Consider the following 21333-nt stretch of genomic DNA (forward strand, 5'->3'; position numbering starts at 1 on the left):
ATCCTTGCCACTACTAGAAATGCCCAGCAGAGCAAGGGATAGGGATGCTACTGAGAAATATTTAGTACCAGTAGTCTTTGGTTGTATAAGCGTTCATATTTATTTTCTGTAACGGTCGTTAATAATCCTCTTATTATTGATGTGAAAATTCTGGCATTTACAATTAAACTCGTGTAGTTTTTAAATAGTGACGTGAACATCGGTAAACAAAATAAATCTTTGACTATTGCTGTAAATTCCAGAAAAAGGAGTGAGTGTAGTAGTGTACTAATCAGCATGTTTGAGTTGTTGAATTGTCAGTCTTGTCACCAATTACCAATACATCTATACACTTATGACTATAACCATTAACATACACATGGATATACAGTAACAAGAGCACTGCAATAAAATCAAGACCTTTATTTTAAAAATAAGTTACTCGCCTCACTTTACAGTATAAAACAATTTATTTGCAAGATTGCAAAAAAACTTGTTAGCCACCAACAATATTTTAACACTGGTAACATTATTTCAAAGAGTTGTGTAATGATAGACTTACTGAGGGAGTCAACTGTGTACAAAACCTGATCAAGTTGTTCAGTCTACTTTAAGCAATTTCAAAAAGCTGCAGCATCCCTTTTGAACTGGATAAAACCAGTCATATCCAGCTAACTAGGCTACTAATCACATGCTCAACATGATGCAAATTGAAGACACTTGTCACATATGTCAAATGTGACAAAAAGGCAGCTGGTTGGATGTCTGATCAATGTTCACGTTGTACAACATGATTAGGCAAATTTCTGTACACAAAGTAGGTGGATGGCTTTCAAACAGTGTATGCAACCTTACAAAAGGGATGCGATCATGTACAAAAGTTAGACTTCCTATCCCATTGAGCAAAGAAAGGGACACTACAAAGCTTCTGAAAAAAGTAGGTCTTTCTGGTGTTCAAGCTTTTACAAAAGTAACATTTTCCTAAACTATAATACAACCAGTAACTACATTATCTGAAGAAGCACATTGCAAATTCAGTTCAAACCAGATGAAAGCAGGGCTTGTTCATTCAGGCTCATTACATGAGATTCTTTAACACGCTGAGTTTGACTGTTCGCAGTGTCAGACAAATAGCACGCAGCACCTATAATAAAAAAACTAAGTGCTCTGCTGTTGCCCTTGTGCATATTTAGTAGGGCCGGGACGATACCAGTATCGCGATACTCGTATTGTGGCAAGGAAACAAAACCCTAATGTTGGAAACAAACATTATGGTGTCATCCAGAGTCACATCTATTTATTTTCCAAGCTATAGCACACAATATTATACATACAGTAGATTTTTAAAGGACCAAAGAGTTTGGTCTGCTTCGTGTTGTCATTTTTGCCATGGAAAAACTAGTACGATGCTGGTATCGTCACAGTCCTAATATTTAGTGGGGGGAACAAGCCCTGCTTCCAATGAAGTTTTCCTATTTACAGTACAAACAGGGCAGTTGAATCCTCTGTACAGAGGTAGTTAACCAACCCTTTAAAGACAAGTTCTGAAAATAACCACTTTCCTGGAATGCCTATTTATGCCAGGGGGTTACAGCTAAAACATGATCTTAAAACCAATCCAAATCAAAACAGGATTAAACATGTCTATTCCAGCATAAAGCTGCATTAAGCACACAAATATACATTAGCATCAAGCTCCTCTGAGCCACTTCAAACTTAGACAAAGTGCAAAAGACATAACTACATTTCATTTCAGGATGAAGAGTCCGCTGGGAAATCTCAACATCTTCAACAGTCATTTAAAATGGCATATTCTTTGGGGATATGGGGGAAGGTGGCAAGCAAGTGACTTGACTTCTCTTTTGATCATCTTCTCCTGTGGCAGTTCTGGGAGATACGCTGCTGTAAGGTTGGAATATCATTGGACCATTGAGTTGACCTTACCATCACTTCCACTGGCAGCTTCCTGGTGTAACCCCACATACAGTAAGTAGCAGGTCAGTCTTCATAGTGACAGGTCAGGACCGGCCTCGACCCCTTTTCCCTGCTAGTCAGGTAACAAAAGGATGCAATTAGAAGATAGATCACAACAGAAGACCACATAACATCTAAACACATGTAACTACAGAAAACAGGCTACTGCACATTAAAGACAAACACTCTTGTAAGCATTCCCCCGACTTCCACACCTTTCAACTTCACATGCAACAAGTCTATGCCTTTAGGAAAAGGTCATGCAGAACAGTGGCTTTGCTGTGTTCTTTAAAAGGAGACAAGTTAAGTAGTTGGGATGTGGAAAGATTAGGGCTTATGGCCAAACTACAAGCACTACATACAGACAGTCTATGCATGCCAATTATTTCCCACCATTGCTCAATTAGGATTTTTTGAGAAACATGCAAGATCAGTGTTAAGGCTACCAATGACTATATAGATCCTTCTGGGACAAGAAAAGCTTCACAAATTGTGCTTTCTTAATAGCCAACGGGACAGATTTGAAGTGGCCATCAGAGAAAGATGTCACTTATTTTCATGGCATTTCTTTAATGAAAATCCATTTAATTTGGGCTACAAAAAATTGTGAAATCAAATTGACAGCAGAATGTTTGAGATATGGCTTTTAATTAAAAAATACTGATGGAGTGTCTCTACACATACGTAACACTTGAATTGTGGAAATATGCCGACTGCTGAACTATGTGATAAAAAATTTGATGGCATGCAAAAGTGACGTTGCAGCATGTGGCTAACATAGGCAAACCTTTAGTCCTTTTCTTCCACAAGGAGCCTTAAATTTGAAGGCAATTTAAAGAGAGAATTTGCCGAAACATGAATTTGCAACACAATTTGAAGTTTTGTACACTTGTGCGTGTATGTTTATTAAAGCAGACAAACAGCAAAGAATACAAGCCAAAATGTAAAGGCAAAAAATAGGACTAGTCCCTTTTTTTCATCTTTTTTTTTTTTTTTTTTTACAAGACAAGCTATTTCCTAGAATTACCTTCTGTAACATACAAATTGTAATTTCATTTGTTTTAAAAAGCGAGGCTACATGTTTAAGAGACATAAGCGTTGTTGCTGTTAGCTACTTAAGACATGGAGACCAGAATTGATAAAAACATACATAATACTACTATAGCCAAATAGAGAGCTGAAGCACATGATTGCAAATTGTCAAAACATTATGGAAATCACAATCAACTTTGTAAAAAATTTACCAGTTCGCCAGAAGCAGGTGGGATTGTATCTACGGTTCGAATCCAAGCGGATTATGAAAATATATACAAGACAAAACTTGCCAGATGTCACCAAATTGGAAAAAAGGGAGGCAACTGTATGGATTTACAGCTAATCAGATCAAGCGTCTAAAAAAAAGCCCTAATGTTTTACTTCCACTGTTGCCCAAAAGAATCCTGATAAAACTCCTGGTTGTCAGATTTGTAACCATAGTTACCAGAACGATCACCACCTTGGAGCGGTTGCTGAGCAATGGGTTGAGAGCCCCAGTTCTGATTATTGGTCTGGCGCCGCTTGGAATCTGGCTGGTTGTACCCATCAGCTTTGCGCTTTCCTCCTACATTTCCACCGCGGCCACCCCTTGCACCACGTACCCCGCCGCGGCCTCTCTGCTGCACACCTCCTCTGGCACCTCGCCCACCTCCTCTGCTTGATCCTGGACCACCACGCGGTGAGAAGCCACCTCTGCCCCTGAAAGCGCCTGCACCGCCTCGGCCTCTGGCTGGAGATGCGCCCCAGGCACCTCTGCCCCCTCTTACTCTAACGGGAGCCTGATAGTCATCATAGCCGTAGTAGGGGTCCTCGTATCCATCACGGTAATTGTGGTAATCATAACCATAATAATCGTAGTAATCCTCGTAGCCATAATAGTCTGGGGGGTAAGCATACCCTCCCCTACCACCACCTCTACTCCGGCCGCCTCTTGTGGGAGGGGGCAACTGAGGGGGGCCGTAGTTGTAATAATAATCATCATACCTATAGGGCAAAAACAAGCAGAACCATGCAAAAACTTTCAAGACACTGTACACACATGGACTCATAACTGTTCTTATGGGATTAGAACATAGAATCAGTCATGCAACCATTTCAAATTGGGCTTTGAAAAGTGGAGCCTTTTGTAAAGAGCAGTAACATTTGTAACATTTTGGAAGACTTCTTACATGTTTGTTTTGGCTGCTTGTCTCTGAGCTTTGCGTTCTTTCCTCTTCTGATCGGGGGGCTTTGCAAAGACTATGTCAATGTGCTCTCCCTCTAGATCTTTGCCATTCATTTCAGCCAATGCCTGTGGAGATGGTGGCAAACAACAGTCATCATACAATTACACACCTATACACTGTCATGTACTTACAGCAGTGTATTCTCATTATATTATCACTCAATGTCAGTACCTTGACTGCACTGTCCCGCTCATCAAAGTGAATGAAGGCGTAATCTTTCAGCTTTTTCACTCGCTCCAGTTTACCAAACTGGCCGAAGGATTTTTCCAGTATTTCTTCCGTAACACTGTTCGCAAGGTTTCGGACAAACAAAACTTTGACCTGTGGGTTGAAATGCATGAAAGGAAACGTATTAAGAATTTCAAGTACATGGTTTCCACAAAGACATAAGTATGATCTCTACCCAGTTAAAGACTAGCTGTTGTATTTTGTTAAACTGCAAGCAAGACTTCAGGTGGGAAACGAAACATTTTCCCTTCTCCTTCAACAGAGGGATTTGTATACCCAAGATTAAGTTAATTTGGCACCATTCAGAAACCCTGGTATCATCCCAAATGGCGCTCTATCCCCTATATAGTGCACTACTCTTGAGCAGGTCCAATGGGCCCTAGTCAAATGTAGTGCACTATATAGGGAATAGGGTGTCATTTGGGATACACATCATTTATCCAGTGTTTCATCACTTTGCAATCAGCAGAGCACCTACCTTGGCCATGACCTCTGAATCGGGTTCCTCGATGGGGTCTGCCCATTCCACAGTAACCATGTTCCCCCAGACTTTCACCTTGCCACTCATCAGCCTGCGTCTGGCCTGAGCAGCAGTTTTGTGGTCCTCGTATTCCAAAAAGCAAAAACCTCTGTTCTTCTTTTTGTCATCCGGCTGATGGTACAGTATGACATCATTAAGACCCTCTGTTGGAAAAAGAAAAAGTCAGGTCAGGTTTAAACTGCATTAAATATCACATTCTCATAGCTAAAGCAAATCTGATCTTGATGTAGTTAGTTACAACCACAAGACATGTCATTAACTTAATAAAATGAAGAGCCCCAATCTCACTAATCAGCAAAGATTTTTCTTACCTGTGACTTTAGCAAACTCCTCCACCATCTGCTCTTTCGTTTTACTCTTGGGGATGGAGCCAACGAACAGCCTGTTATTGGCAACAGATATACACACTCCAATGTGCTTGCCGGGGCGTATTTCATGATTATTACACTACGGAAAGAGAGGAATTCGTCAACCAGGGTGACAAGCATAAATATGAAACCGCCATGGCACAGAAAGTTCATACTTTCAAATTGATTAAACCGATAAAGCCTGAAAATACATTTCATATTAGACATGAGGAATACTGTAGAGCTGGGTCCTCCAACCTTCTTAAGTATGAGCTACTCATTTTTTGGTGGCTTTCAAATAGGTACATTCTCCTCCCTCCCCTGCAACTCTTCCCCGGGTCCTTAGTGTACAAGAAAAAGTAGAGCACTGTGTTCTGTCAATATACCTGGTAAAATCATGGTTAATAAAACTACTAAGGGGGCCCTATAAAAGCAAAAAAATGTCTCTCCAAATTATGTTTCCCCAAATTATGTTTGGTTTAATTTTTTGCTGGTTTTAGACTTGTTTTGTTTTTCACTCATTGGCAGATACTGTGTTAGAGTTAGCTTTTTAAGCCAATAGTGGCTAACCAGGGGTTGGGATGCTGTCAATGTTGCGTTGATTAGATAGTAGCTGATACTTGTGAGATTTGTTTATCACAGTTTGCAGTGGAACATGTGAAAATTGCATGTACTTTCAGAATTGTTTGGCGAGCTACTCATACAGTACCAGTAAATGTTTGGACACCTACTCATTCCAGGATTTTTCTTTATTTTTACTATTTTCTACATTGTAGAATAATAGTGAAGATATCAAAACTATGAAATAACATATATGGAATCATGTAGTAACCAAAAAAAAGTGTTAAACAAATCAAAATATATTTTATATTTGAGATTCTTCAAAGTAGCCACCCTTTGCCTCAATGACAGCTTTGCACACTCTTCACATTCTCTCAACCAGCTTCATAAGGTAGTCACCTGGAATGCATTTCAATTAACAGGTGTGCTTTCTTAAAAGTTAATTTGTGGAATTTCTTTCCTTCTTAATGCGTTTGAGCCAATCAGTTGTGTTGTGACAAGGTAGGGGTGGTATACAGAAGATATCCCTATTTGGTAAAAGACCAAGTCCATATTATGGCAAGAACAGCTCAAATAAGCAAAGAGAAACGTCAGTCAATCCGGAACATTTCAAGAACTTTTAACGTTTCTTCAAGTGCAGTCGCAAAAAACATCAAGCGCTATGATGAAGCTGGCTCTCATGAGGGCCGCCACAGGAAAGGAAGACCCAGAGTTACCTCTGCTGCAGAGGATAAGTTCATTAGAGTTACCAGCCTCAGAAATTGCAGCCCAAATAAATGCAGTTCAAGTAACAGACACATCTCAACATCAACTGTTCAGAGGAGACTGCGTGAATCAGGCCTTCATGGTCAAATTGCTGCAAAGAAACCACTACTAAAGGACACCAATAAGAAGAGATTTGCTTGGGCCAAGAAACACAATCAATGGACATTAGACCGGTGGAAATCTGTCCTTTGGTCTGATGAGTCCAAATTTGAGATTTTTGGTTCCAACCGCCGTGTCTTTGTGAGACGCAGAGTAGGTGAACGGATGATCTCTGCATGTGTGGTTCCCACTGTGAAGCATGGAGGTGGTGTGATGGTGCTTTGCTGGTGACGCTGTCAGTGATTTATTTAGAATTCAAGGCACATTTAACCAGCATGGCTACCACATCATTCTGCAGCGATACGCCATCCCATCTGGTTTGCGCTTAGTGGGACTATCATTTGTTTTTCAACAAGACAATGACCCAACACACCTCCAGGCTGTGTAAGGGCTATTTGACGAAGAAGGAGAGTGATGGAGTGCTGCATCAGATGACCTGGCCTCCACAATCAACCGACCTCAACCCAATTGAGATGGTTTGGGATGAGTTGGACCGCAGAGTGAAGGAAAAGCAGCCAACAAGTGCTCAGCATATGTGGGAACTCCTTCAAGACTGTTGGAAAAGCATTCCAGGTGAAGCTGGTTGAGAGAATGCCAAGAGTGTACAAAGCTGTCATCAAGGCAAAGGGTGGCTACTTTTATGAATCTAAAATATATTTTGATTTGTTTAACACTTTTTCTGGTTACTACATGATTCCATGTGTATTATTTCATAGCTTTGATGTCTTCACTATTATTCTACAATGTAGAAAATAGTAAAAATAAAGAAAACCATTGAATGAGTAGGTGTGTCCAAACTTTTGACTGATACTGTAGGTGGGGTAGCTCACGATCGACCTGTTGGAGATCCCTGCTGTAGAGGATGCCATAACTGGAGTGTCAAGGTTTGGTTTGGAAAATTCTGGGAACTTTCAATATCTTCCCTGGTTTATCCGAAATCCCGGTTAGAGGATTCCCGGAATCAGGAGTGTATAATCAGGAAATACGGAATCCTACAATCAGGATTTCTGGAAAACCAGGGAATTTATTGAAAGTTCCTGGAATTTTGCAACCCTAGTCAAGGCACGGAGACACTCACCAGGTTTACTGCTTCTGAGGAAGCCTCTTTCGTGCAGAAAGTGACGAAGGCATAGCCCCTGTTCAGTCCACTAAGGGGGTCCATCATTAGACGTAGATCCCAGATAGGTCCCGCCTTCTCAAAGAGCGGCACCAGCTCGTCCTCAAACAAGTCTCGAGGAATTTTCCCAACAAATATCTGGAAAGGGAGGGAACATGTTATGAAGAAACATCTGTGAGCAGATGTGAAAGTGCTCGGTTCTGGAAATGTATACACATAAAATATTAATGGAACTCAAGGGCATAAGGGGGGATTTTTTTTGTTACACTTCAGTGTTTTAAATTTCTGCCCAGCCAGATCTTAGCTGTAAGCTCTGTGTTTTATTTTATTTAACCTTTATTTAACCAGGTAAGCCAGTTGAGAACAAGTTCTCATTTACAACTGCGACCTGGCCAAGATAAAGCAAAGCAGTGCGATAAAAACAACAACACAGAGTTACATATGGGGTAAAAAAAACAAAGTCAAAAAATACAACAGAAAATATATATATACAGTGTGTGCAAATGTTGCAAGTTATGGAGGTAAGGCAATAAATAGGCTATAGTGCAAAATAATTACAATTAGTATTAACACTGGAATGCTAGATGTGAAAGAGATTATGTGCAAATAGAGATACCGGGGTGCAAAAGAGTAAAATAAATAACAATATAGGGATGAGGTAGTTGGGTGGGCTAATTTCAGATGGGCTGTGTACAGGTGCAGTGATCGGTAAGGTGCTCTGACAACTGATGCTTAAAGTTAGTGAGGGAGATAAGAGTCTCCAGCTTCAGAGATTTTTGCAATTCGTTCCAGTCATTGGCAGCAGAGAACTGGAAGGAATGGCGGCCAAAGGAGGTGTTGGCTTTGGGGATGACCAGTGAGATATACCTGCTGGAGCGCAGACTACGGGTGGGTGCTGCTATGGTGACCAATGAGCTAAGATAAGGCAGGGATTTGCCTAGCAGTGATTTATAGATGGCCTGGAGCCAGTGGGTTTGACGACGAACATGTAGTGAGGACCAGCCAACAAGAGCGTACAGGTCACAGTGGTGGGTAGTGTATGGGGCTTTGGAGACAAAACGGATGGCACTGTGATAGACTACATCCAATTTGCTGAGTAGAGTGTTGGAGGCTAGTTAGTCAGGATGATATCTATAAGGGTGCCCATGTTTACAGATTTAGGGTTGTACCTGGTAGGTTCCTTGATAATTTGTGTGAGATTGAGGGCATCTAGTTTGGATTGTAGGATGGCCGGGGTGTTAAGCATATCCCAGTTTAGGTCACCAAGCAGTACGACTGAGGATAGATGGGGGGGGGCATTCAATTCACATATGGTGTCCAGGGAACAGCTGGGGGCTGAAGGGGGTCTGTAGCAAGCGGCAACAGCGAGAGACTTATTTCTGGAAAGGTGGATTTTTAGAAGTAGGAGCTCAAACTGTTTGGGCACAGACCTGGATAGAATGATAGAGCTCTGCAGGCTCTCTCTACAGTAGATTGCAACTCCACCCCCTTTGGCAGTTCTATCTAGACGGAAAATGTTGTAGTTGGGGATGGACATTTCTGAATTTTTGATGGCCTTCCTAAGCCAGGATTCAGACACTGCTAGAACATCAGGGTTGGCGGAGTGTGCTAACGCAGTGAATAACTCAAACTTAGGGAGGAGGCTTCTGATGTTAACATGCAAAAAAACAATGCTTTTACGGTTACAGAAGTCAACAAATGATAGCTCCTGGGGAGTAGGAGTGATACTGGGGGCTGCAGGGCCTGGGTTAACCTCTACATCACCAGAGGAACAGAGGAGGACTAGAATAAGGATACGGCTAAAGGCTTTAAGAACTGGTCTTTTAGTGCGTTGGGTACAGAGAGTAAAGGGGGCAGATTTCCAGGCGTTGTAGAATAGATTCAGGGCATTATGTACAGACAAGGATATGGAAGGATATGAGTACAGTGGAGGTAAACCTAAGCGTTGGGTAACAATGAAAGAGATAGCATCACTGGAGGCACCGATTGAGCCGGTCTCCGCGTGTATGGGGGGTGGAACAAAGGAGCTATTTGAGGCAGTTTGAGAGGAACTTGGGGCTTTACAGTGAAATTGTATAATAACAACTAACTGGAACAGCAATAGGCAAGGCATATTGACATGGGAGAGAGGCATAAAGAAATCACAGGTGTTATTAGAGAGAATTAAGACAACAACTGGTAATGGCGATGAAAGTTTGGGCTGAAGCTAAACAGATAAACAGGACAGGGTACCGTGTAAAGGAACAGTCCAGCAGGCATCAGCTGTGCAGCTGAGTGATCATAAGGTCCAGTGAACAGCAATATGTGAGTCCGAGAGCAGTTCGAATTGGTGCTACAGCACAGGCTAGCAGGAAGCATGGCTGTTGTTTGCGTGTGCTAGTGGGCCGGGGCTAGCAGATGGACCTTCGTGGTCGTCGCAATGGGAAGCCTGTTGAAACCACAGATGATTACGTCGGCAGACCAGTCGTGATGGATCGGCGGGGCTCCGTGTCGACTCTAGGAGGTCCCGTCCGGTTGACAGAGAGGTAGATAGCCGGGAGATGGGCCTGACTCGAGGCTAGCTCAATGCTGATTAGCCAACAACAACATCCATTTGGTTGCAGTTAGCTAGTTGCGATGATCCGGAGTTAAAGGTCCAGTGATTCAGTGATTCCAGCAGAAAAACCGATATGTTCTGGGTCGATAACGCGCTGTGCAGACAGTGCAGACTGGCCGATAATAGTCCAGGCTAGAGCTGGCTGGTAGGTAGTGCAGGCCACGGACAACGGTGAAAAAACGCTAACGGTGGCTAATAGCAAGTAGCTAGTTAGCTGGCTACTCCCGTCCGGTAGACAGAGAGGTAGATAGCCGGGATATGGGCCTGGCTCGAGGCTAGCTCAAGGCTAACTGGTGCTTGCTTCGGGGGCAGTGGTGATTAGCCAACAGCAACATCCATTCGGTTGTGGCTAGCTAGTTGCGATCCGGTGTTAATGTCCAGTGATTCAGTTATTCCGGCAGAAAATCCGATGTTCTGGGTGAAAACCGCTAACTGTGGCTAATAGCAAGTAGCTAGTTAGCTGGCTAGTTAGTTTCAACTGGAGATTCTAGATAAAAGGTAAGTCAAATAATAGAATCCGTTCCACATTGAGTGAGGCGGGTTGCAGGAAAGTATATTTAGTAGAAGGACGAAAAGTGTGATAGGGAAATATGTACGAAAAATAAAATAAAATGCAAAACAGGCTATTTACACGACCGCACTGCTACGCCATCTTGGACATAAAAGTGTAACAAGAGTCACTCCAGAACTACAAATGTCATCATTAGGACAAACAGCGATTTGTAGATGTTTGATGGTCTCATTCATAAGTGTTTGTTCACTGAAAGGTAAAGACCTTACCTCTGTTCCAATAGTGGGTTGAGCACCTGAATACACAGACTCTGGAGGGGGGCCTCCATACTTCCGCTGACCCGTTGTCACATCAAGTGTATAGCTGGTTCTATCAAGCAGCGCCTGACATTATCAAAATAAATAGATTAAATGTTGCAACTACACAAAAACAATGCTTGATTGTCACAAATAACCAAAATATTCAGCTATGCAAAAAAAAATATTGTCACAGCCTAAATTGACAGACTTTTGGAACCTTGGTATAATACTCTGACAAGCTAAGTGGAGTCAAGATCAAGTCTGCCAACAAATGCCCAACTATTACAATATGCCAAGGCGGTGGGAAGAGATTGGAACAGGCATGTTTCATTTCTACAAAGAGCATGGAAAGTAAACTTCCTGGTGTTGACATACTTTTATTTTTGCCTCATCTGGTCCTTTTGTGGAATCTGAAACTTTGGTCCCTTGCTTCTCCCTCTGTCTGTAAGTCTTCATTACTCCACAGAGAAATGCACTTTTGTTCTGCAAGGATAAATTAGAGCTTTTAGGTCCTCCCAGCGTTTCCTTAAATCAGAAAATCATCCTCAACCAAGTGTAACGTAGCATCCACTTACTTGCACGTGCGACAGATCACTTTCCTTAAACTGAAGCAGGACTTGCAGAGCACCTTCTTCATTAAATTCTTTTAAGGCTTCAATAGCCCTTTCATCTAGGTCACTGTGCGCTACCAGTCCTGTAGAAGAGAGACATTCCAAATATAACCATTTTGTTTGCCAATGACAGCACAATAAGACATGGCATTATGTCCAATCAGATCTTAGCGGTAAACCATCACAGCAATGTTCAGTTGCTCCAGGATTTGAGTAATAGATATCATCATGTGGACAATCAAAACAGAAAGTAGTCAATATTGCTAGAAAAAGTAACCAGTTCTCAAGTAGTAGGTTAGTTGTGAATAAAACATGAAATTATTTATGATAACAGAAACATAAGGGAATTAACAAACATGCAGCTTATCAAAAGAGGGAAACTATCTTGCTATCTGCACCCACAAGCAAAAGCAATAATCACACTGTAACCCAGGTCAGTCAACTGTACTTGTAAATACAGATGTCTTATGAGCCCTGTTATGCTTTTCTTTATATTATTTATAATTAGCATGTCCACAATGTGCTTCTGGGGACATCAATTGTCCCAGTCTAGGCAGCTGGTGCCATTGTTCCTGCATATGCCAAGCTGGCCTCAGATTGCCCCTGAGACCATATCAAGACAACCCTCCCCCATCCACCCACTCCAGCTTCTCAGTTTCAAAATGTATAATAATCCACAATAGGCTTCCATCCACATTAAGCCATAGCTTCTCTACTCTGTCCAGACACAATGCATTCAAATTCCCACTCAGAAATACAGTTTTTTGGTATGGTGAGGATTGCTTTGTTTGTACCCATTTTGTAAAGAAATCAGACAAAGTTGCTTTGGTAAATACAAACTGCAAATAGATTACACAACAAAAAACGGCAGTTGCACTTACCTGCTACGTAAATTTCATCTAATTTGTCAGCAACTTTCTGAGGTAAACCAGCGTCTAATAAAGTCTGGAAATGGTCTGAATGTTTAACTTCAGCTGCAGTTGTGTCCACTGTAGTTATGTCCATTGGTTCTTCTGTACCATTTCCATTTACTTGATCGGTCACCTGATCGGTCGCCATGTCTCCAGACATCTGTGTAACGCAATGAGTCAAATGAATTAAAGACTGGGAAATGTTGTAGTATTGCAACAACCCTTTTATGATCATGCTAATCATGAAACTACTGCAATTAAGAGAAATGTTCTAAGATGGTCTTGTTTTAGCAAGCTAACAGTGCCTGAAAAAAATAACTGCTCTGAGAACAGGACAAGTCCAGAGGTACGCGGCTTTATACTGAACTTCGGAAATGATGCTAATGACGGACCTGGGAGTCAGTTAACCGTTAACGATAACTAACGGTAGCTACAGTCAGTAGCTAACATTTGGATGCGTTTTTGGACTCGTGTAGGAACCCATACGAGCGGAACCAGCTAACTACGTTACACGTGTTTTGTGGCCACTGACGGTACTGGTGTAACGTTAGTAGTCTTGTTTAACAATACACTGTAAACTAGCAAGCAAACTAATACCACAGATAGAACAATGAGGTTTAGTTATACAATTATTTGCTAATACATTACCTAACGTTAACTACTGTAACGTTAACCCCTTCTTCCGGAATTTATTGTCTGAAATATTTGCCACCGGTTCGCTGGTGGAACTAACATAGCTAGCTAGCTACGCCGTGGCCCCGGCCTGGTGTCCAGCCGCCAAATAACTAGCTAGTTAACTTAGCTGTCTAGCAAATGACGTTAGCACTGGAATCCATTTTCAAAATGCCAGGTAGGATTAGCTAGCTTGCTAGTTAGCTAACGTTAACCACGTTACACGTTGTTTGAAAACACTGCAAGAACAAACATCTTCACCTATCCGTAACTTGACCAGTTGGCAAATCATGCAAATATTTACCATTTGATAGTTCACTGAGGTGCACGGTGCTGATTTTGTCTGATTTCAGGGTGTTACAAAAAAAAGAAAAAATCTACGATTCCCGGCGTAGGTCCGGTTGAGTTCTGGTTTTCACTCGTGTCCCGATGATGTAAAATGGCGGCTGGTTGACGCCGCGAGTGTTTCTACATCTATGGGGTTTCTGCAGCTGCTAACCACGGGCTGGTGCAGTTTCACTGTGTATAGTAGCCTCAGAGAGGAAGAGAGAGGCCCAACTCCGTGAAAAATCTGTCTCCCTCCAGCAGGTAGCGTTTTTTCGTCCTCCAAAGCAAGGAGTTTTTGTATGGTCAATGAGTGTCGAAATTGGTCAACAAAAGAATGTATGGCTTATTTGCAACGTGAGGTTTATTTGATCGAATATAAGTTTGTAATGCTTAAGTTCTTAGGAGTGTACTGATATACACTATATATACAAAAGTACGTGGACACCCCTTCAAATTAGTGGATTCGGCTATTTCAGCCGCACCCCTTGCTGACAGGTGTATAAAATCGAGCACACCGCCATGCAATCTCCATAGACAAACATTGGCAGTAGAATGGCCTTACTGAAGAGCTCAGTGACTTTCAACTTGCACCGTCATAGGATGCCACCTTTCCAACAAGTCAGTTGGTCAAACTTCTGCCCTGGTCAACTGTTAGTGCTGTTATTGTGAAGTGGAAAATCTAGGAGCAACAACGGCTCAGCCGCGAAGTGGTATGCCACACAAGCTCACAGAACGGGACCGCTGAAGGCGTAATGCGTAAAAATCGTCTGTCCTCGGTTGCAAGTCACTACAGAGTTCCAAAGTGCCTCTGGAAGCAACGTCTGCACAAGAACTGTACGTCGGGAGCTTCATGAAATGGGTTTCCATGGCCGAACAGCCGCACTAGCCTAAGATCACCATGCGCAATGCCAACCGTCGGCTGGGGTGGCGTAAAGCTCGCCACCATTGGACTCTGGAGCATTGGAAACGTGTTCTCTGGAGTGATGAATCACGCTTCACCATCTGGGTTTGGCGGATGCCAGGAGAACACTACCTGCCCCAAATCATAGTGCCAACTGTAAAGTTTGGAGGAGGAACAATGGTCTGGGGCTGTTTTTCATGGTTCGGGCTAGGCCCCTTAGTTCCAGTGATGGGACATTTTAACGTTACAGCATACAATGGCATTCTAGACGATTCTGTGCTTCCAACTTTGTGGCAACAGTTTGGGGAAGGCTCTTTCCTGTTTCAGCATGACAATGCCCCCGTACACAAAGCGAGGTCCATACAGAAATGGTTTGTCGAGATCGGTGTGGAAGAACTTGACCGGCCTGCACCGAGCCCTGACGTCAACCCCAACGAACACCTTTGGGATGAATTGGAATGCAGACTACGAGCCAGGCCTAATCACCCAACATCAGTGTCCGACCTCACTAATGCTCTTGTGGCTGAATGGAAGCAAGTCCCCACAGCAATGTTCCAACATCTAGTGGAAAGCCTTCCTAGAAGAGTGGAGGCTGTTATAGCAGCAAAGGGGGTACCAACTCCATATTAATGCCCATGATTTTGGAATGAGATGTCCGACGAGCAGGTGTCCACATACTTTTGGTAATGTAATGTAAGTAGGATACGTAACATCCCGGCAACTCGCGAGGTGGCTATGCTAAATGAGATGTAACCACCAGTCCAAAGTCTTTGGCAAAGAAAGGTTAGGTGGGAGCTAGACAGCCCGCTGTGCCGTTTTGTGGACGACTCCCCCCATTGTTAGGGCGGGGAGACATCTTGTCAGTATATCCATAATATTTTATAGCCTACAGTTTATGAATGGGGCTGAGGCTAACGTTACTCCTTATAGTCCAAGGACCTTACATGTTCTGACTGTTTAAAGGCGAATTGGCTCTGGAAGTCAAAACAGCCAAATACTCCATCTAAACGTGAATCGATTCTCAATTGCGGTACAGTTCTAGAAACATAAATCTACTTTCATATCACATCAAAATAATTTCACAAATGGAAAATACACGTACTGTACACAGTTTTAGCAGTTCCAGCCAACAGTATTTTTCAGAGATAACACGTCTTCCGTTTACATACAAGTTTTAGGAGATGTTTTCGGTAAGCACTGTGGGAATCCTAACCCTATAAAATGTGTATCAATTTAACATAGTTTTTTGAAAATTATTTATCACTGATAAAGATAGGTCCTTATGCTTCCAAAACCTTACTGCAAGTGATGCGTGTTCAGACCGAGTGTTGGGGCTCTTAAGGTTAACAAAACTTTAGGTTACGACTGTAACCCCAGTTCTCTGATAGTATGAGTGAGGTATTTCACTTATGGGATACGCCCCCAGCGTATTAATCAGAAACCTTTATTACACTACGCCAGCCATGATTGGCTGGACGTCGAGACGTGTGTGTCGGGGAAGGATGTCCCTCCTACCCTATAAAAGATCCGACGCGGCGTCTCTGAGTCATTCAAAAATAAGCCACACCTCTTCCTCGCTCATGCAAGGAGGGTGATCTGGTGAAATACCTCACTCATGCTATTAGAGAACGTGGGTTACAGTCGTAACCTAAAGTTATCTTTCAAGTATTCGTTTCGGTACTTATGGGATATACTGACACCTGTATTGCCAGACAAGCTTATCCTGACGACCGACTGCCCTGTGCGATATATCACACAAATGGGCTTTGCCCTTCAGAAGATCCTACACCTAAAACAGTATGCACCAGGGTCGGTGCAGTGACATGGAGCCTATAAAATGTTGCAAATGTATGAGTCGAAGCCCAACTCACTGCTGAGCAAATATCTTGGATAGATATGCCCTTAAATAAAGCCCAGGACGTTGCCATTCCTCTAGTGGAATGAGCTCGTAGGCCAGCAGGAGACTGAAGACCCTTACTTGTGTAGGCCAAAGCAATAGCCCCCACTATCCAGTGAGATAGGCATTGTTTAGTGAGCGCTTTACCTGTGTGAGGTTTCACTCAGGAAACAAACAACTGATCACATTTCCTAAATCCCTTAGTCCTGTCCATGTAGATGCGCAGAGCGCGTACTGGACACAACATATGCAACCGTTGATGTTCCGGAGAGGAAAACGGTGGGGGATAGAAAGCTACTAGCTCCAGAGGAAGACACATCAAAGATGGGTTAACAATCTTAGGGATAAAGGCAGGGTTAGGCCGCAATGATACCCTATTGTTACCAGGTGCAAATTGTGCACATGACAAGTGCACCGAGAGTGCGTGAATGTCACTTACACACTTGGCGGAGGCCAATGCTAGTAATAACGAGGTCTTAAATGAAAGCATCTTCAGCTCCACCTGATCCAGGGGCTCAAAAGGCTGTTGGCATAGATCATCCAAAACAATTGATAAATCCCATGACGGGGCAATCTGTTTGGACACCGGACGCAAGCGACTTGTACCCTTCATAAAACGGGCGACAAGGGGGTGTTGCCCCACTGTCGTGCTCCCAAAACCCACATGACAAGCCGAAATAGCTGCAAGATATACCTTAATAGTAGAAAAAGCCTATCCTTTTTCTAATCATTCCTGTAGAAACGACAGGATTACCGGGACAGAGCACTGGAATGGCACTGCCTGTGATTCAGTGCACCATTCCTCAAACACTCGCCATTTACAATTATAAAGGGACCTGGTGGATGAGGCTCTAGCACTCTGAATAGTCTAAATTATATTTTGAGGAAGCCCGGCAGTGTTGAAGTTGAACCATTCACGGGCCAGGCCCAGAGTACCAACCGTTCCGGGTGAGGATGGAAAATCTCCTCTCGCGCCTGGCACAGTAGGTCCCGACGCAAGGGAAGGGGCCACGGATGGCTGCATAGCAGTTGAGTGATCTCCGCTAGCCAGTGTTTCCCTGGCCAATGTGGCGCTATTAGTATGAGAGATAGACCTTTCTCCTGCACCCTGGCTAGGGTGGGGGAAATCAGGGCCAGTGGGGGGAATGCATACAGGAGGACGAGTGGCCACTCGTGCGCCAACGTGTCCACTCCCATCGGTACCTCCCGATCCCTCAGGGAAAAGAACAGTAGTCACTGAGTATTTTCCATCGATGCATAAAGATCCACTACTGGAATGCCGAAGTGCATCCAAACCTGATTGGCTACTTCCAGGTGAAGCTTCCACTCTCCGTATAGAGGGTTCCCCCTGGAAAGTAAATCTGCCCCCAGATTCAGTACTCCCGGTACATGAGTAGCTCTCAGTGACTGGAGATGCACACTGCTCCACATAATCAGTCTGTGTGCCAGTGTGTGTAAGTGAGGGGATCTCAGTCCCCTGTGTCTGTTTATGTAAGCCACAACAGTGGTATTGTCTGTTCTGACTAGAACAGTAGCTGCTAGGGGTTCCCTTGGAGAGTTCATCAATGAGCTTGACGCCTTGATAAGTTCCTTTCCTGAGGATGGCTCACCCCTCACAGATCTGGGGGATTTCAACCTCCCTACGTCTACATTTGACTCATTTCTCTCTGCCTCCTTCTTTCCACTCCTCTCCTCTTTTGACCTCACCCTCTCACCGTCCCCCCCTACTCACAAGGCAGGCAATACGCTTGACCTCATCTTTACTAGATGCTGTTCTTCTACTAATCTCACTGCAACTCCCCTCCAAGTCTCCGACCACTACTTTGTATCCTTTTCTCTCTCCCTCTCCTCCAACACTACTCACTCTGCCCCTACACAGATGGTAATGCGCCGTCGCAACCTTCGCTCTCTCTCTCCCGCTACTCTCTCCTCTTCCATCCTATCATCTCTTCCCTCTGCTCAATCCTTCTCCCTCCAATCTCCTGATTCTGCCTCCTCAACCCTCCTCTCCTCCCTTTCTGCATCCTTTGACTCTCTATGTCCCCTATCCTCCCGGCCGGCCCGGTTCTCCCCTCCAGCTCCGTGGCTTGATGACTCATTGCGAGCTCACAGAACAGAGCTCCGGGCAGCTGAGCAGAAATGGAAGAAAACTAGACTCCCTGCAGACCTGGCATCTTTTCACTCCCTCCTCTCTACATTTTCTTCATCTGTTTCTGCTGCTAAGGCCACTTTCTACCACTCTAAATTCCAAGCATCCGCCTCTAACCCTAGGAAGCTCTTTGCCACATTCTCCTCCCTGCTGAATCCCCCCCCCCCCCTCCCTCTCTGTGGATGACTTCGTCAACCATTTTGAAAAGAAGGTTGACGACATCCGATCCTCGTTTGTTAAGTCAAATGACACTGCTGGTCCTGCTCACACTGCCCTACCCTATGCTTTGACTTCTTTCTCCCCTCTCTCTCCAGATAAAATATTGCGACTTGTGACGGCAGGCCGCCCAACAACCTGCCCGCTTGACCCTATCCCCTCCTCTCTTCTCTAGACCATCTCCGGTGACCTTCTCCCTTACCTCACCTCGCTGATCAACTCATCCTTGACCGCTGGCTATGTCCCTTCCGTCTTCAAGAGAGCGAGAGTTGCACCCCTTCTCAAAAAACCAACACTCGATCCCTCTGATGTCAACAACTACAGACCAGTATCCCTTCTTTCTTTTCTCTCCAAAACTATTGAGCGTGCCGTCTTTAGCCAACTCTCTTGCTATCTCTCTCAGAATGACCTTCTTGATCCAAACCAGTCAGGTTTCAAGACTGGTCATTCAACTGAGACTGCTCTTCTCTGTGTCACAGAGGCTCTCCACACTGCTAAAGCTAACTCTCTCTCCTCTGCTCTTGTCCTTCTAGACCTGTCTGCTGCCTTTGATACTGTGAACCATCAGATCCTCCTCTCCACCCTCTCCGAGCTGGGCATCTCCGGCGCGGCTCACTCTTGGATTGCGTCCTACCTGACCGGTCGCTCCTACCAAGTGGCGTGGCGAGAAGCTGTCTCCGCACCACGTGCTCTCACCACTGGTGTCCCCCAGGGCTCAGTTCTAGGCCCTCTCCTATTCTCGCTATACACCAAGTCACTTGGCTCTGTCATATCCTCACATGGCCTCTCCTATCATTGCTACGCTGACGACACACAACTAATCTTCTCCTTTCCCCCTTCTGATAACCAGGTGGCGAATCGCATCTCTGCATGTCTGGCAGACATATCAGTATGGATGACGGATCACCACCTCAAGCTGAACCTCGGCAAGACGGAGCTGCTCTTCCTCCCGGGGAAGGACTGCCCGTTCCATGATCTCGCCATCACGGTTGACAACTCCGTTGTGTCCTCCTCCCAGAGTGCGAAGAGCCTTGGCGTGACCCTGGACAACACCCTGTCGTTCTCCGCTAACATCAAGGCGGTGACCCGATCCTGTAGGTTCATGCTCTACAACATTCGGAGAGTACGACCCTGCCTTACACAGGAAGCGGCACAGGTCCTAATCCAGGCACTTGTAATCTCCCGTCTGGATTACTGCAACTCGCTGTTGGCAGGGCTCCCTGCCTGTGCCATTAAACCCCTACAACTCATCCAGAATGCCGCAGCCCGTCTGGTGTTCAACCTTCCCAAGTTCTCTCACGTCACCCCGCTCCTCCGCACACTCCACTGGCTTCCAGTTGAAGCTCGCATCTGCTACAAGACCATGGTGCTTGCCTACGGAGCTGTGAGGGGAACGGCACCTCCGTACCTTCAGGCTCTGATCAGTCCCTACACCCAAACGAGGGCACTGCGTTCATCCACCTCTGGCCTGCTGGCTCCCCTACCTCTGCGGAAGCATAGTTCCCGCTCAGCCCAGTCAAAACTGTTCGCTGCTCTGGCACCCCAATGGTGGAACAAGCTCCCTCACGACGCCAGGACAGCGGAGTCACTCACCACCTTCCGGAGACATTTGAAACCCCACCTCTTTAAGGAATACCTGGGATAGGATAAAGTAATCCTTCTACCCCCCCCCCCCCCCCCCCCACCAAAAAAAAAAAAAAAAAAAAAAAACATTGTAAAGTGGTTATCCCACTGGCTATAAGGTGAATGCACCTATTTGTAAGTCGCTCTGGATAAGAGCGTCTGCTAAATGACGTAAATGTAAATGTAAACATGACGACCCTCCAGAAATGAGAGGACAGACTTTAATGCTAGGGACACTGCAAGGAGTTCCAGGCAGTTTATGTGAGTAGAACGGAGATGGGGTCCCCACACCCCGTTGACTGCTCTGCCCTCATGGGTCGCACCCCAAACCGAGAGATGCGTCTGTCGTGACTACTGTTCTGGATAAAACAGTGCCCATCTGGGCACCCTGTGACAGAAACTTCCAGTGCCTCCAGGGGCACAGCACTACTATGCAGTCTATGGAGATCTGTACACGGTGATGTATGTGACGTTTGGGCTCAGACCCAGAGAAGAGACCCAGCCTTGAAACCCTCTCATATTCAAATGTCCTAATGGGATGACTACTAAAGCCGATGCCATCAACCTTAGTAGCCTCAGGCATGTTTTGAAAGAGACCAGGTTCCCTCTGTGAACAGTGCTAGGCAATCTTGGAATGTTCTTATACGAGGCGAGCTTTGAAAGATACTGAATCCAGGATTAAACCTAGGAATGAGATTGTCTTCGTGGGAATCAGAACGCTCTTTACTGTGTTTATTCTAATGTGTTT

General features: G+C 44.4%; 1 protein-coding gene across 7 annotated transcripts; it reads right to left on the reverse strand.

Annotated features, from left to right (window-relative positions):
- Positions 1 to 387: 387 nt before the first annotated feature.
- LOC311108515 (heterogeneous nuclear ribonucleoprotein Q-like) lies at positions 388 to 13950 on the reverse strand. Of its 7 annotated transcripts, none has more exons than XM_084151159.1 (12): positions 13777 to 13908; positions 12771 to 12960; positions 11854 to 11972; positions 11654 to 11761; positions 11249 to 11362; positions 7834 to 8010; positions 5295 to 5430; positions 4921 to 5126; positions 4386 to 4535; positions 4158 to 4279; positions 3591 to 3972; positions 388 to 2023 (listed from the first exon to the last, which is right to left on the reverse strand). In XM_084151159.1, the coding sequence occupies exons 1-12, from the start codon at positions 13777 to 13779 to the stop codon at positions 1985 to 1987; spliced, it is 1746 nt and encodes a 581-aa protein (XP_084007285.1). In that variant the 5' UTR covers positions 13780 to 13908; the 3' UTR covers positions 388 to 1984. The 7 variants fall into 7 exon arrangements, with proteins under 7 accessions (XP_084007285.1, XP_084007284.1, XP_084007283.1 ...); XM_084151158.1 differs by having other exon boundaries at positions 388 to 2026; XM_084151157.1 differs by having other exon boundaries at positions 3449 to 3972.
- Between the last annotated feature and the right edge of the window lie 7383 nt (positions 13951 to 21333).

The sequence above is a fragment of the Coregonus lavaretus genome, assembly GCF_964263955.1.
Source record: "Coregonus lavaretus genome assembly, chromosome: 33".
NCBI classification, from domain to species: Eukaryota; Metazoa; Chordata; class Actinopteri; order Salmoniformes; family Salmonidae; genus Coregonus; species Coregonus lavaretus.